General features: G+C 45.2%; 1 protein-coding gene across 1 annotated transcript in view; it reads left to right on the top strand.

Moving 5' to 3' along the window:
* The window catches only part of micall2a (mical-like 2a), a 73,661-nt gene that overhangs the window by 2,924 nt on the left and 56,398 nt on the right, over positions 1-14,339 (top strand). Inside the window, exon 2 of the mRNA XM_055651338.1 lies at positions 12,303-12,351. Coding sequence (XP_055507313.1) covers positions 12,303-12,351 — 49 coding nt within the window. The remainder of the gene's footprint in view (positions 1-12,302; positions 12,352-14,339) is intronic.

Raw genomic sequence — 14,339 nt, 5'->3', positions numbered from 1 at the left:
CGTACATCTATTCCTTGAAAAATTGTTGTTCCCTGTGGAACTGGCCTTCAATTCCCACACTGACCTGTCTGTCCTCTGACCCCCCCCCCCCTGGCCCCCTCACAGCCAGGTTAGAGCCAAACACAAACAAGAGGTACAGCACCTCATATTTCACCGGGCATGGATGTTGAATTCTCTAATTCCTGGTCTAACCTGCATCCTCTCTCTGTCCCTTTCTCTCTCTTATAATACCCTGATCCTCTTACATATAACCTTATTCCCATAATATCTCCCATCCACTACCATCCTGTTTCTTTCCCCCTTCCCCTCCATCTACTCCATCTGACCATCATCCACACTGGACTGGATCCCCCCCCCCCCCCCCCATCATCTTCTTCCATGTTGTTCCCATCTGAACTCCCACCATCCCTCTTTATTCAGTTCCTCTCTTTACCATCCTTTCTTACTCGTGACTTCTGTTCTCCACACCCCATCTCAGCCTCTGTCGTTATTTCCTCCCTCCCCTTCCCCACCTGACTGTTTTTTTTGCTATCAATCTCTCCTCGCCTGCATCCAGCGATCGCTTGCCAGATCTTGCCCCCATTCCTCCCCACGTGTTTTTTAATACTGGCTACTTTCCCTCTACTTTTTCATTTGACATGAAGTGCCCCGACTCAAAGCATCAACTGTCCATTTTCCTCCATACTGAATTTTTAAGAAGGAACAGCAGATGCTGGAAAATCGAAGGTACACAAAAAAGCTGGAGAAACTCAGCGGGTGCAGCAGCATCTATGGAGCGAAGGAAATAGGCAACGTTTCGTCCCGATTTCCTTCGCTCCATAGATGCTGCTGCACCTGCTGAGTTTCTCCAGCTTTTTTGTGTACCTTCCTCCATACTGAGTTCCTCTAGCAACTTTCCTTTTTTCCCCATAGTTTCCAGGATCTGCACTCCTGTGCCTCTTGTTAATGGGAGCATATCTTTATTGGTGCCCAGGGGAGACTGAACAAATATGGAACTGGTTCTGTTAGGATTCTCTTGGTTCGCGACTTAAGTGCAGTTATTTTCAAGTGGGGAAAGGGTTTAAAAACAGCTTTTTACAAAAATTGTGTTGCAGGTGACACTAGGTTGAGGAGATCACCCAGGGTTTGATTTCCTGCTGAACTCTGCAGCTGCCAAATAAGTTGTAAGAAAGGCTTGTATTTATCTCGGGTTTGTCCCAACGCCCACCACATTCATTTCTTTAAAACAGAACTTTTGATAACTGAGAATGCAGGAAAGATTCAGCAGGTCAGGCAGCATCTGTGGAGAGGGTAACTGAGTTTCTGACTTCCCTGACGTTCTTAAAGTGTGCTCAGTGTTGTAATGCAAGAAATGCTGCAGTCAATTTGCATACAACAGTCCTGCAAGTATTAACGTGATAAAGCTATTATGATCTGGTTTACTGATGTTGATTTAGCAAAGTTCAACTGGAGATCAAACTCTGACTGACTTTCCTTAACCAGCAACTCCCAAAACCATAATCTCTGTAAAAAGGCATAAAATAAACATTTCCCATTTTCAACATAAATGTTGACCAGAATACCAGGAAGAATCTCTTTGTCCTTCTTCAATTTAACATTTCCTCTGCACGGTGGCACAGCGGTAGAGTTGCTGCCTTACAGCTCCGTAGACCCCCGTTCGATCCCCTCTACGGATGCTGTCTATACGGAGTGTGTATGTTCTCGTGACCGCGTGGGTTTTCTCCAAGATCTTCGGTTTCGTCCCACACTCCAAAGACGTACAGGTTTGTTGATTATTGGCTTGGTATAAATGTAACTTGTCCCTAGTGTGTGTGTGTAGGATAGTGTTAATGTGTGTGTGTGCGGGGATCATTGGTCGGTGTGGTCTCGGTGGGACGAAGGGCCTGTTTCCGCGCTGTATCTCGAAACTAAAATAACCATGGCATCCCCGAGAGTGGCGAGCTTCATTGATGGCATGACTGTCTAGGTACCTGGAGTGGGATTAGAATCTCAGCCTCCCACCTCCTGGGACTGGGTGCCAGCACAGTGATGGAGCAGGGAATGGTTTGACAGCTGCTCTCAAGAACTCTGCTCTTTCCCTGTCCTCCAATAACAAACAGATTATTTAAGATCATCAATTTAAGATTAAGGGGTCACAGTTTAAGGAGCACAAGAGACTTTTGATCAGATCCGGCTGTTGGGCAGTAATCTAAATCTGGCATTTCTCACACTGAAGTGGAGCCAACTCCTGACAGCGGCAGGATCTTGAGTGATATGAATTGACTGGGCAGTAGTCCAACCCATTGTATGGGATCACTTGAATTGGGATATGAATAGAAATCTTGGATAGGAAATCCAAGCACGCGCAATCTACTGGAAGGAGAGGAACCCAGGAGGTCGGAGCAACCAGTTAATGTTGGCAACACAGAGGACAATGCCAATGATGTGACATTGCTGATGTAATATATCATCTCTGTGGTCTGGATAGGATTCTATTCTCCGTATATTTGTGTTGTGGTATAGGAAGCATATCTGCCATAGTGTTGCTTGTATAGAATCAAACAGCGTGGAAACAGGCCCTTCAGCTCAACTTGCCCACACCGACCAGCATGTCCCACTTGCCTGCATTTTGGCCCATGTTCCTCCAAATCTGTCCCGTTTAGAGGAACATGGGCCATGTACATGGTCATTTACAAGGATATATACATGTCCATGTCTTTCGTCCAGTGCTCTGCTTTCACTATCCCAACTCATTCACTGTCATTCTCCTCCCTTTACTGACCTGCATGAACACTTGATCAAATAGCATCAGTGTTGTTATTTGACCCATTGACCAAACCTGCTGGAGGTATCAATCCTGATTGCTTCAGGGTCCATCTCTGCCTCAGTCGCTGCTTGTCTGTCTGACCTGCATGAACACTTGATCAAATAGCATCAGTGTTGTCATTTGACCCATTGACCAAACCTGCTGGAGGTATCAATCCTGATTGCTTCAGGGTCCCCCCCCCCCCCCCCCCCATCAGTTTCACTCACGGCAGATCAACACTGAAACACTGCAGGAGTGGTTTGGAGACCTAATCATATCCAAAATGGGCAGCTTCCCAAAGCAATAAATGTGAACTAAAAACAGATGAGGGAAGCGCTCAATTAGTTAGGCAGCATCTGCAGACAAAGCGTTGGTTTCCCCTTCGCCACCAATACCTCAGTCTCCACCACCCCTAAATGCAAGTGACCGATAGATAAATCAGAAGTCACTTTTCATGGAATCTTTGAGAGAACCAGCACAGGAACAAACCTTTCTACGCACTGATTCTGCGCCAACCATCAAGCAGCAATTTACAATAATTTTACACTATTTCCATGTTTTATTCTCCCCCCACATTCCCGCCATCTTCCTCCGGATTCTACTATTCACCATTCTCAGTGGCCAATTAACTCCCCAACCTGGATATATCTGGGATGTGGGTGGAAACCAGAGCACCTGGAGGAAACCCACACCGTCACAGGGAGGACGTGCTCACTCCACACAGACAGCACCCGAGGTATGAGGCGCAGTTCGACAGCGGCTCTGCTTGCTGTGCCGCTTTGCTGCGACTGATGGGAAGAGGGGTGCCTGACCTCTGATGCTGCCTGTGTGGGGTTTGCATGTTCTCCCTTCGACCATGTATATTTCCACTTTGTGCACTGGTTTCCTCCCACCTTACAAAGATTCTGCGTTGATGGCTTAATCGGCCACTTTAAATTGCCAAGGTGAGGGATAGCATCTTAGTGGAGTTGATGGCAATGTTGAGGGAATAAATTGAGATTGGAGCAGGATTAGTGGACGTATGTGTTTGGTGAACGGCATGGATTCAGAAGGCTTTAGCTTCTGTTACTGCTTGTGGCATCACTGGCCATTTTTTTGCCCTTCATCTTTCTCTTCAAAGATAGATACAAAATGCTGGAGTAACTTAGTGGTAGACAAAAATGCTGGAGAAACTCATCAGGTGAAGCAGCATCTATGGAGCGAAGGAATTGGCAACGTTTTGGGTCGAGACCCTGCTGAAGAAGGGTCTCAACCCGAAACGTCGCCTATTTCCTTTGCTCCATAGATGCTGCCTCACCTGCTGAGTTTCTCCAGCTTTTTTGTCTACCTTTGTTTTTCCAGCATCTGCAGTTTCTTCTTAAAGGTAAAACGTAGTTGTCACAGTTTCTCTGTGCACCAATACTAAATAATAAACGAATAACTGAACCAATGTCAGGAGCCAGCTGTAAATTGCTAGATTATGGGTGGTGTGGAGATTACATCTGTGGATTATTGACCCAGTGACATGATTTCAAATCCCACATGGATGACCAGCTAATGTGATAGGGGACGATCAGCCATGATCACAATGAATGGCGGTATTGGCTTGAAGGGCCGAATGGCCTCCTCCTGCATCTATTTTCTATGTTTCTATGACTGATCCTTCAACCTACTTGGCTTGTTAGCAGTTAAGGATGAGAAATAAATGTCTGTGCCACTCGCATGCTAGTGTCACACTGTCAAGACTGGCATTGTGAGTGAACAAAGGTACATAAGGGAAGTGAAGCCACAGCACTGTCAGACAGGACAGAACTGAAGGGCTGAGAAGCCTCTTATTCCTGTGTGAGTGGAATGGAGAGCCTATGCTGCCGTCACTGTTGTGGCAATGGAAAGTTTTATCCCGAGCCGGACAATTCTCAAGCTGTCAGAAGCAACAGCGTGTCTATTTAATTCTTCCCACCCAGTTTTTAAATTCCCAGATGGAGGCGGATTGCTTTGGTCTTCATCCCATGTGCAAACCGTGGGCTGCAATTAAAATTCCTCATTCCCCACATTCCCTGAGTTTGTGTGGTTCTGTTCCTGTGGGGAAGTAAAGGAACTTCCCGAGTCTCTGTTTACTTGGAGCACACTTGCATTTTTGCAATTGTTGCATGACAGATCATTTGTAAAAAATATAGACAGAGACTGATGGAAAATGTATAACATAGGAGGAGGCCATTTGGCCCATCTCATCCATGCTATGTCTTGGAAAGAATGGGGGTTTCCAATGTCTAGCAAAAGTCCAGGATAATCCAAAACGCTTTTCAATTAAGTTCTGTTTTGAAGTATTGTCAGTGTTGCAGGAAATACAGATGTCAGAAATTACAATGTGTTTGTTATATGATCACAGTTGTGGGCTGAACAATTGTCAAGGCTTCAGGAGAACTCAAAACGCAGAGGCTAGAAACAGGAGGTTAAAAACACCAAGCGCTGGAAATACTTGGGTCGTGCAGTATCCCTGAAGAGAGACCCAGTCACCAGTCCAAGTTAAAAAAAATTCTATGCTCTGCATTGAAGGGTAATTCTGAAACTCTAAATCTGACTCCTTTCAATCGTGAGTTGCTATGGGCACATTAACCACTGTGTGGAGTGGCCAGGGTTTGCTGATTGTAGCTGTGTAACACAGTACAACAATGCAAAGTTTGAATAAGCCTTTGTATCTTTTTCATCATTGTTTGCTTATTCACAGTGGTGCAAATATATTTAGTTTGAAGCCTCCAGTGTACAGAAAGCGGAAGAATAGGGAAAATAGGATAAACATATCCGAAGGGGGAATTCTGACTTGCTGCGATTGCTTTCGACAAGCTTGGCTCGTGTACACAGTCAGATCCCACGCTGAAACAGGCACCAAGGTGACAGACCAGCCCATCTATTTTTAGTCGGTCACCTTGTGGTTGGTTTATGGAGCTGCCAGCTCCATTTAGACTGAGGTGACCCCTTCTCCACTGTAGGATGGCAAGGGCGATCAGCTATGGAGAGTTGTACAGCACATAATCAGGCCCTTTGTTCCCATCATGTCTATTCCTGGAAATCTCCCTCTCCCTCTCCACTCCCTCTGGTAATGCCCCACCCCTCACCAGCTCTGCACCGTCTATTGGTCTCATGATGTGTCCATCCTCTTGGCCCTCCCTTTACCCACCCTCACCGGGAAGTGAACGGAGGACTTTTCCTTATCTCCATGGGCCATTGTTGATCACTAGCAAACTCACTTCCACATCCTCAAACATAATATTCATGCAAACAACAAAAAATAAATAAAATAACCACATTGTCCATTGCCAGAGATAGACACGAAATGCTGGGGTAACTCAACGGGACAAGCAGCATTACTCCAGCATTTTGTGTCTATCTGCGGCTTAAACCAGCATCTGCAGTTCCTTCCTACACATTTCGTCTGGTCCTTATGCCAGAGTCTGGTTGCCTTTACAAAATGGTGGGATGAGGGACATGGCATTTGGGTGTCTGTGGCCTAACCAGCTAAAGTAGTTTTAGTCTCACTCATGTGATTGGAGCCATACTGCATGGAAATAGACCCTTTGGCCCAACTCAACCATGCTAACCAAGATACCCCATACATTTACCAGTGTTTGATACATATCCCTATAAACATTTCCTATCTACAGTATGTATCTGTCTAAGTGTCTTTTAAATGCTATTAAAGTACCTCCCTCAACTACCTCCTCTAGCAGATTGTTCCATATACCCACAACTCTCTGAGTGGAAAAAGTTGTCCCTCAGGTTCATTTTAAATCTCGCCTCACCATTGGTTCTTGGTTTCCCTACCTCTGTGCATTTACCTTATCTATTCCCCTCATGATTTTGTACACCTCTATAAGATCGTCCCTCAGTCACCTGCGCTCCAAAGAATATAGTCTTACCTACCAAATCTTTTCCTATAACTCAGTCTGTTGAGACCTGGCAACATCCTCATAAATCTTCTCTGCTCTTTCCAGTTTAATGACATCCCTTCTATCACAGCGTGATCAGAATTGAACACAATACTCCAAATGTAGCCTCGCCCACTGAGGGGCTGTCTATCGGCAGGGTCTTGTCAATGGGGATCAGGCCAGCATTTTATATGCACTCTAGATAGTAGTACAGGTAGTTTGCTTTTGTGAGAAGAACTTTGAAGAAGGAGGGTATCCCCTAGTGAAATTCTAAAACATGGTGGAGACACAAATGCAGCTATTTACAATATACATGAATAATTTAGATGAAGAATTCACAGTAAAATTAGTGCATTTACAGATGACACAAAGCTGGGTTGCAGTGTGAACTGTGAAAAGAGGTTGCTGTGAGGTTCAAAAGAGAGTTAGATAGAGCTCATTTTACCTTTTCACACAGAGAGAGATGTGAATGTGGAATTCTCTGCCTCACAAGGCAGTGGAGGCCGATTCACTGGATGCATTCAAAAGAGAGTTAGATAGAGCTCTTACGGCTAGTGGAATAAAGGGATATGGGGAAAAGGCAGGAACGGGGTACTGATTGTGGATGATTAGCCGTGATCACATTGAATGGCGGTGCTGGCTCGAAGAGCTGAATGGCCTACTCCTGCACCCATTGTCTATGTATCTATGTATAGTTAGGCAGCGGGACCCAGATTTGGGAGAAGGTGGGCTGAGGCAAGATTGTGATGGATCCCATGTGCTCTGTTGCTGCAGCTCCCATCCTCCCTGTGATCTTTGGGCCTCACTCCTCCTGCTGCTGTTGCCTTTGACCTGCCCGGGGTTGGCCCTAGTTCTCTATTCCCTCCTTTGGCATCTCCTCCAGTCAGCCCCTGAGGAGCAGTATCTGTCACGGCTTGTTGGTAGCGAGACAAGTACTGTCCCAGGTCCAGTGCATTCCACTTTTAGCATGCTCCGTTGTGGCAACGTGCTCTGTGTGGGCGAACTATGTTCCTGCCAATCTACTGCACTGCAATTGTAAACCAAGTCCATAAAATCCCATGTATCAGCTGAATTCCTGTAGTGCCATCAGTGTAAATAATGAAACCATTTACCAAGCTGTGAAAGGGTCATCTGCCACATTGAACCCAATGTCACTCCATCCTACCTCTCACTCCCACTCTCTGTCTGACTCTTCCACTCCCATCATGGACTGACCCCTAACTCCCACTCATGGGCTGCTCTACTCCAACCCCCACACCGATCTCCACCCTCCTGCTCTCGGACTGTCCCATAGAACATAGAACAGTATAGCACAAGAACAGGCCCTTTGGCCCACAATGTCTATGCTGAACATGATGCCAAGACCATCTCATATCTACCTGCACATAATCCATATCCCTCTATTCCTTGCATATCCACATGCCTACCCAAACGTTGCTTAAATGCTACAATTGTATCTGCCTCAACCGCCATGCCTGGCGGGATAGATACCCCAGGCACTCGCCATCCTATGTGTTAAAAAAAACTTGCCTCGCACATCTTGAAATGTGACCCCACTCACCTTAAAGCTCTGCTTTCTAGTAATTGTTTTTTTCCATCCTGGGGAAAAAAGGTTCTGACTGTCCACCCTGTCTATGCCGCTTATAATTTTATATACTTCTATCAGATCTCTCCACGTCCTCCAACGTTCTAGAAAAAACAATCCAACCCCATCCACCCTCTCCTGCCGCTCACTGCTGAAGGTCTGCGATGTCCACATTTCAGATTTTGCAAACCTCGTGATTAGGCATCCGTGGCCCTGACCGTGCACTGTTTGCAATGTGAACCGCTCACTGTCAAGGCTATACAGTCCTATCCTTTTCCATAATGATTTAAAAATCAATAATATGATGTTCACTGGTCCCAAGGTGCTCCCCTACTGCCACTTCCGTCATCTGGCCTCTCTTATTTCCCAAGAGGAGGTTGAGTTTGTATCCATCCCAATTAATGCATTAGAAAATTGCCCTGAGCACAATTATCATATTCCATAGGTAGACAAAATTGCTGGAGAAACTCAGCGGTTACGGCAGCATCTATGGAGCAAAGGAAATAGACAACATTTCGGGCCGAAACCCTTCTTCAGACCCGATTTCATTCGCTCCATCGATGCTGCCGTACCCGTTGAGTTTCTCCAGCAATTTTGTCTACCTTCGATTTTCCAGCATCTGCAGTTCCTTCTTGAACAATATCATATTCCATAACTGTCTTAACTGTTCAGCATATTGCATTGAAATAAATGCAGATTAAACCTGGTCTCCCCTTCCTCCCTGCTATGTTCTACAGTCCTGTCTCCTGAAGTTTAACCTGTATTTACCTTAAACTTCATATCTGCCTCGCTACTGAGTCCCACCACTCAGCCAGACTAACTTCAACCCTCCCAAATAGGTCACCTCTGCCCCACAAGAGATCCCCTTTGTGCAAAGGCTTGAAAGCACTGACCCTGCACCACACCTCAGCCACACATCCATCTGCCCTAACATCATCCATTTTTTTGCCTTTTGTCATTGATACTGTTATGCACAATGACCTTTGGTTGCTCCACCCTTCCCCTTGAGAATTTTCTGCAACTGCTCAGAGACATTCTTAACCCTGGCAACGAGAAAGCAACTACCTGGTATTTTGTTTGTGGCCATAGAATCTCTTGTCTGTCCCTCTAACAATCAAGTCTATTCTCACTAGATCACTCTCTCCTCTCTATTCTTCCCAGTCATGTGAAGCAGTTTGTGAGATGGTGCTGGCGATTTTCAAACGATATAATTTCCCAAAATTGAAATTCCTGGTTGCAGTGGCAAGAGGGGTTCAGAGACATGAACAGCTGTGGCTTAACCCCCCGATTTAATGTTCAATTGAGCAGTAACTTTGAGGTCTGAAATTGTAGAGTGCAGAGTACAGGGGGCACTGAGAGCTGTGTGGTTCATTAAAGGATTCTTTTTGACTGGACACACGTACTGAATGATACAAACTATGTTGCTGGTCTTTATCATAAAAGATAAAAGGAGGAATGGAATCAGTTTAATTACATTCCTAGCTCATTTACCAGATTTTGAATTCTATTTGATCTTTGAAACTCTCCAGTTCCTGTTAGTTTTGATCTTGGAGGTTCAGGTGATGTTGACAGAATCCATCTCTGGATTCTCTCCTTCATTCCATACAGTGAGGAAACAGGACCCTCGGCCCACCGAGTCCACACTGACCATTGATCACCTCACCTGCACACTAGTTCCATGTTATCTCAGTTTCACACTAGGATCGATTTGCAGAAGTCAATTAACCTACAAACCTGCGCGTCTTTAAGATGTAGGAAGAAACCGGAGCAACCGGAGGAAACCCACGTGGTCACATAGAAACATAGAAACATAGAACATAGAAATTAGGTGCAGGAGTAGGCCATTCGGCCCTTCGAGCCTGCACCGCCATTCAATATCATATTGATCATGGCTGATCATCCAACTCAGTATCCCGTACCTGAGTTGGATGATCAGCCATGAATATATTGAATCAGGGAGAATGTACAAATTCCACATGGACAGAGGCAAGGCATGGCAAGGCATTTTAGTCAAGGCATTGAAGACATGGCAATGAATTGAATGCAAGACCTGATTTCATTCGCTCCATCAAGGCAAGGCATTGAAAGCATTGGAAAACAATGAAAGCAAGGCAAGTCAAGGCATTGAATGCAAGGCAAAGCTGGGCAAAGTAAGTTATTGTGCCACTGTGCTGCCCCTGGTCTTGTTCCTTTTTTCTTTTTCTTCGACTTCTAGATCTACAATCAAATTCCCACTGTTTCCCATTCTTCTCTTGTGTATCTTACATTGAGATCAAATTGTTTATGTGAATCTTTTAGGTCCTTTATCAATAATTTTCACAGCCCCATATCTTTACAATATCCCTTTATCTAATCATTTCAGTCCAGCCCGATATTCTCAGCACACAGATCATATTACGTGAGCTGAACCGTACTCCATAACTCAGCGTTAATGGAGTCATGACTCATCCCAAGCCTGTGCAATCAGTATAGACCTGATTTCTGGTGTTGGAATGAGGCTTGAATTAATATCTTTCTGACTCGAGAGGCAAACCGAGGAAGCCAAATTGGCACGTGTGCCCTCATCAGACACGGACTGAGGCTACCAAACGAGGCAGGGTGACACAAACCAACTACCTGCCGGGGTCTCCTCATACTCCACCCCCTGCTGTGTTTCATAAGGCATGTGGTGGAGTATGAGGACTCCACCTCACTAGAGAAAATAACAATGAATTTTCTCCACCCATCGCTTAAAAGGGCTGGGTTCCTGTGAATAGTCCTGTTGCGTGTTTCCCATTATACTGACAGGAGAAGCAGTGATCGTGTCAGTGCTGCAGTGAAGTTGTGGCTTAAAACAATGAACTTGCTATAAATGTCTGCTTGCAATACGTCATGGATTAGGTGACATATCCTGCTATTGAATTCTGTCAATTGTACAACCACTGCACCTTGACATATTCTGTGGTTTGCTCTGGGCTTGCTGGTTAATAGTTCTCTGTCATTTGATTGTGATAAACGCCCTATAGTTAGCAGATTGCCTTGTGTCTCTATGATGCCGTGATCCATTCTGCACCTTAAGGAAGGAAGCTAAATCCTAACCAGTGCAATTTTGCCTCTGAGGAGATTCACAGGGTTGATGTGATTAATCACACTGGCCCTCAACCCTGCCTCTGATTCTCTCATTCCCAACGTTTGCAGTACAGTGCAGTGAAGATGTATGCAATTTTCATGAATAAGGTCCTCTCCAGTGTAAAAAATCTTTGCTATACATTCTGGGAAGTAGGTAAACTGAGTACAGTGCCATTACCCATCGTGTGACTGTGCTGTTCTTTTTGGGTGAAGGGTTAAGAATGTTGTACCCTGTTTATTGGTTGTGGTGAGTTTACTCCAAGGTGTAGAATTTACATTTAAGTTATATTTTCTAATCGTGGGCAGGCAGGACTAGTATAGACGGGGCATTTTGTTTAGCATGGGCAAATTGGAGCCCAAGGCTCTGTATTCCTGCTGTATTGACTCTGTGATACTATGACTATTGTTACGGCTTGTTCAGATTGCTCATGCAGCACCTCGGATCTTCCTCATCTACGGTATAAATAACTGGCCGTGTGTCTTGATCAGTTTGGATATCATCCACTGTTCTCAAGATTCAGCTCTTTCTGACCTATTTCCCAATCATCCTTGTATCCATTGACTTGGGCAGGTTCAGTATCATCTCCTATTTTAAAATTCTGATCCTCGTTTTCAGATCCTTCCATCGTCACATTAATCTGTTCCAACACTGTGATGCACCCAGATCTCTGTTGTATCTCCCATTCCCAATGGTTACTGCTGACCTTCACCACTCCATGGTTGGTGATTGTCCTTGCAGCCAGCCAGGCCCCGAAACAAGACTCCACACTTGGTTCTCTCATAAAGTTGCTCATTAAAAGCCACTCTTTTAACCAAGCGTATGCGTGTTTGATGAAGGGACTTGGGGGATAATATATAAAAGCACATTCTGTATGAAGCTACACTCTTGATACTGACCCCTACTCTGTTTCAATTGCAGAGATTTCAATTCGCTTAAGAAGGACGATGTTTATGAGAACAATAAATTGGTAAGTGCCACACTATGTTTGAGAGGGAGAGATTTTCAGGTTAAACTTCCCTCAGTGTCAAAGCAAAATAATGCTGTTGGTGTAAATCTGAAGGAAAGGAATAAAAACCGTGAAACGACCAGGAGGCAACTGGGGAGAGAGAGAGAGACTCAGTCAATGTTTCTGTTCTGCTGTCTTTTGTCAGAATTATAACAGTTTTTAAAAGTGGACTGATTGTAATGAATGGTAGCAGATCCACGTCGGGGGCCAGCACACACACACACACACACACACACACACACACGGGGCCACACACACACACACACACACACACACACACACACACACACACACACACACAGTCACCCGACTTTGGCGCCATCTTGGGTGTGGGGGAAAAGGACCTACCTTTAGAATGGCGATGAGGAGGTGTTTTATTAGCCAGAGGGTGGGGAATCTGTGGAATCCGTTGACACAGACGGCTTTGCAGGGCCAATTCATTTGGTATTTTTAAAGCAGAGGATGAAAGGTTCGTGATTAGTAAAGGCGTCAAAAGTTATCGGGAGAAGGCAGGAGAATGGGGTTGAGAGGGAGAGATAGATCAGCTATGATTGAATGGCGGAGTAGACTCAATGGCCCGAATGGCCTAATTCTGCTCCTTTGTCTCATGAAGTTATGAACTTAATGTGCACTCCCGTCATCAACTACCCGCAGGGAAGATGTCAAGAGAGTCAGACTGGGTTATCCTTTATTGTGCTGTGCCTTTTCAAATGATTATTTATACCGTTTATAAATGATTATTTACACAAACTGATTATTGGTAGCGTTCCTTGGATTGTTTTGTTGGTAGTTTGTCCCCTATCGCTGTTTGGGTGACTGCTCAAGGTGACATGGGTCTATTATTTTCTCATTTCTTGGCTCACATTGCCTGTATTCCAATCCTGGCATGTTAAAGGCTGCTCGTAAAACACAGGTTTCCCTCATCAGTGTGACGGTACTGTATTCAAGGAGAATTTATCTCTTATGGGGGGCAAAAGGCTTTTTTACAACCATTGATCCCTGCATGTAATCCCATGCATCATGTTTCCGTACAAGGCCATTTGTCCAGCTGCCGTTTTTCACCGCAATCCCATTTCCCCGTTAATTTTCGTTGTTAACTGTTCTCCCGCAGTTCCATCAACATCTCCCCCTCCCCCTCTCCCCATTCCCCAGATTCTACCCTTCGCATACACAATGATAGTCAAATATCCTGGTAACTTACATCTCTATGGGATGTGGTTGAAAACCAGAACACTGGGGGAAATCCACACAATCGCCAGGAAAATGTGCAAACTCCACACAGACAGCACCTGAGGTCAGGATCGAACCGGGTTTCACTGTGGCTGTGGTGTGGCAGCTCCACCTCCACCACCACTGTGCCATGCATCTGTGTTGATTCCTATTGAACTTTACTCCCGACCCTTTTCAGTTTTATTGTTGCAGTAACTAAATTAATTCAAGAGTCCCAACACAAAACATCATCTGTCCATTCCCTCCGCAGCGGTTGCCCGACCTGTTCAGTTCTTCGTTACTTTGTGTTTTACTTAAGATTCCAGCATCTACTGTTTCTTGTGTCTCCAGTGATTACAGTCTGTCTTGTTTCCCTCTTTGAACCTAGCTGGATTACTGTATACTCTTCCTGACTATAATAGCAGGGCGGCTTTCTTGCCTCCAGCACAGGTGAAGATTCTGAGGGCCAGAGGTCTGAGAAATGGGAAAATTAGTGCATTTGCCTTTGGGGCAAACGTGATATTGCCTATTTTGCGATGCATTTGGAAAAATAAATACAATTTTAGGCAAATTGCTCCCCCTCTCCCCCCCCCCCCCTAGAGCCCCCCCCATCAGCCTATGTATCCCCTCATTCCCCCCCCCCCCACCTGTCACCCCCACCCACTAGTGCAGGCTTCCCCCAACCTCTATCACCATCACTAATGGACCTGTACCGTACCCCCGCCCAACCCATAACTATT

The sequence above is a fragment of the Leucoraja erinacea genome, chromosome 20 (genome assembly GCF_028641065.1).
Source record: "Leucoraja erinacea ecotype New England chromosome 20, Leri_hhj_1, whole genome shotgun sequence".
Taxonomy (NCBI): Eukaryota; Metazoa; Chordata; class Chondrichthyes; order Rajiformes; family Rajidae; genus Leucoraja; species Leucoraja erinaceus.
The sequence above is the reverse complement of the archived record's forward strand: the minus strand, read 5'-3'. Positions and strand labels throughout refer to the sequence as shown.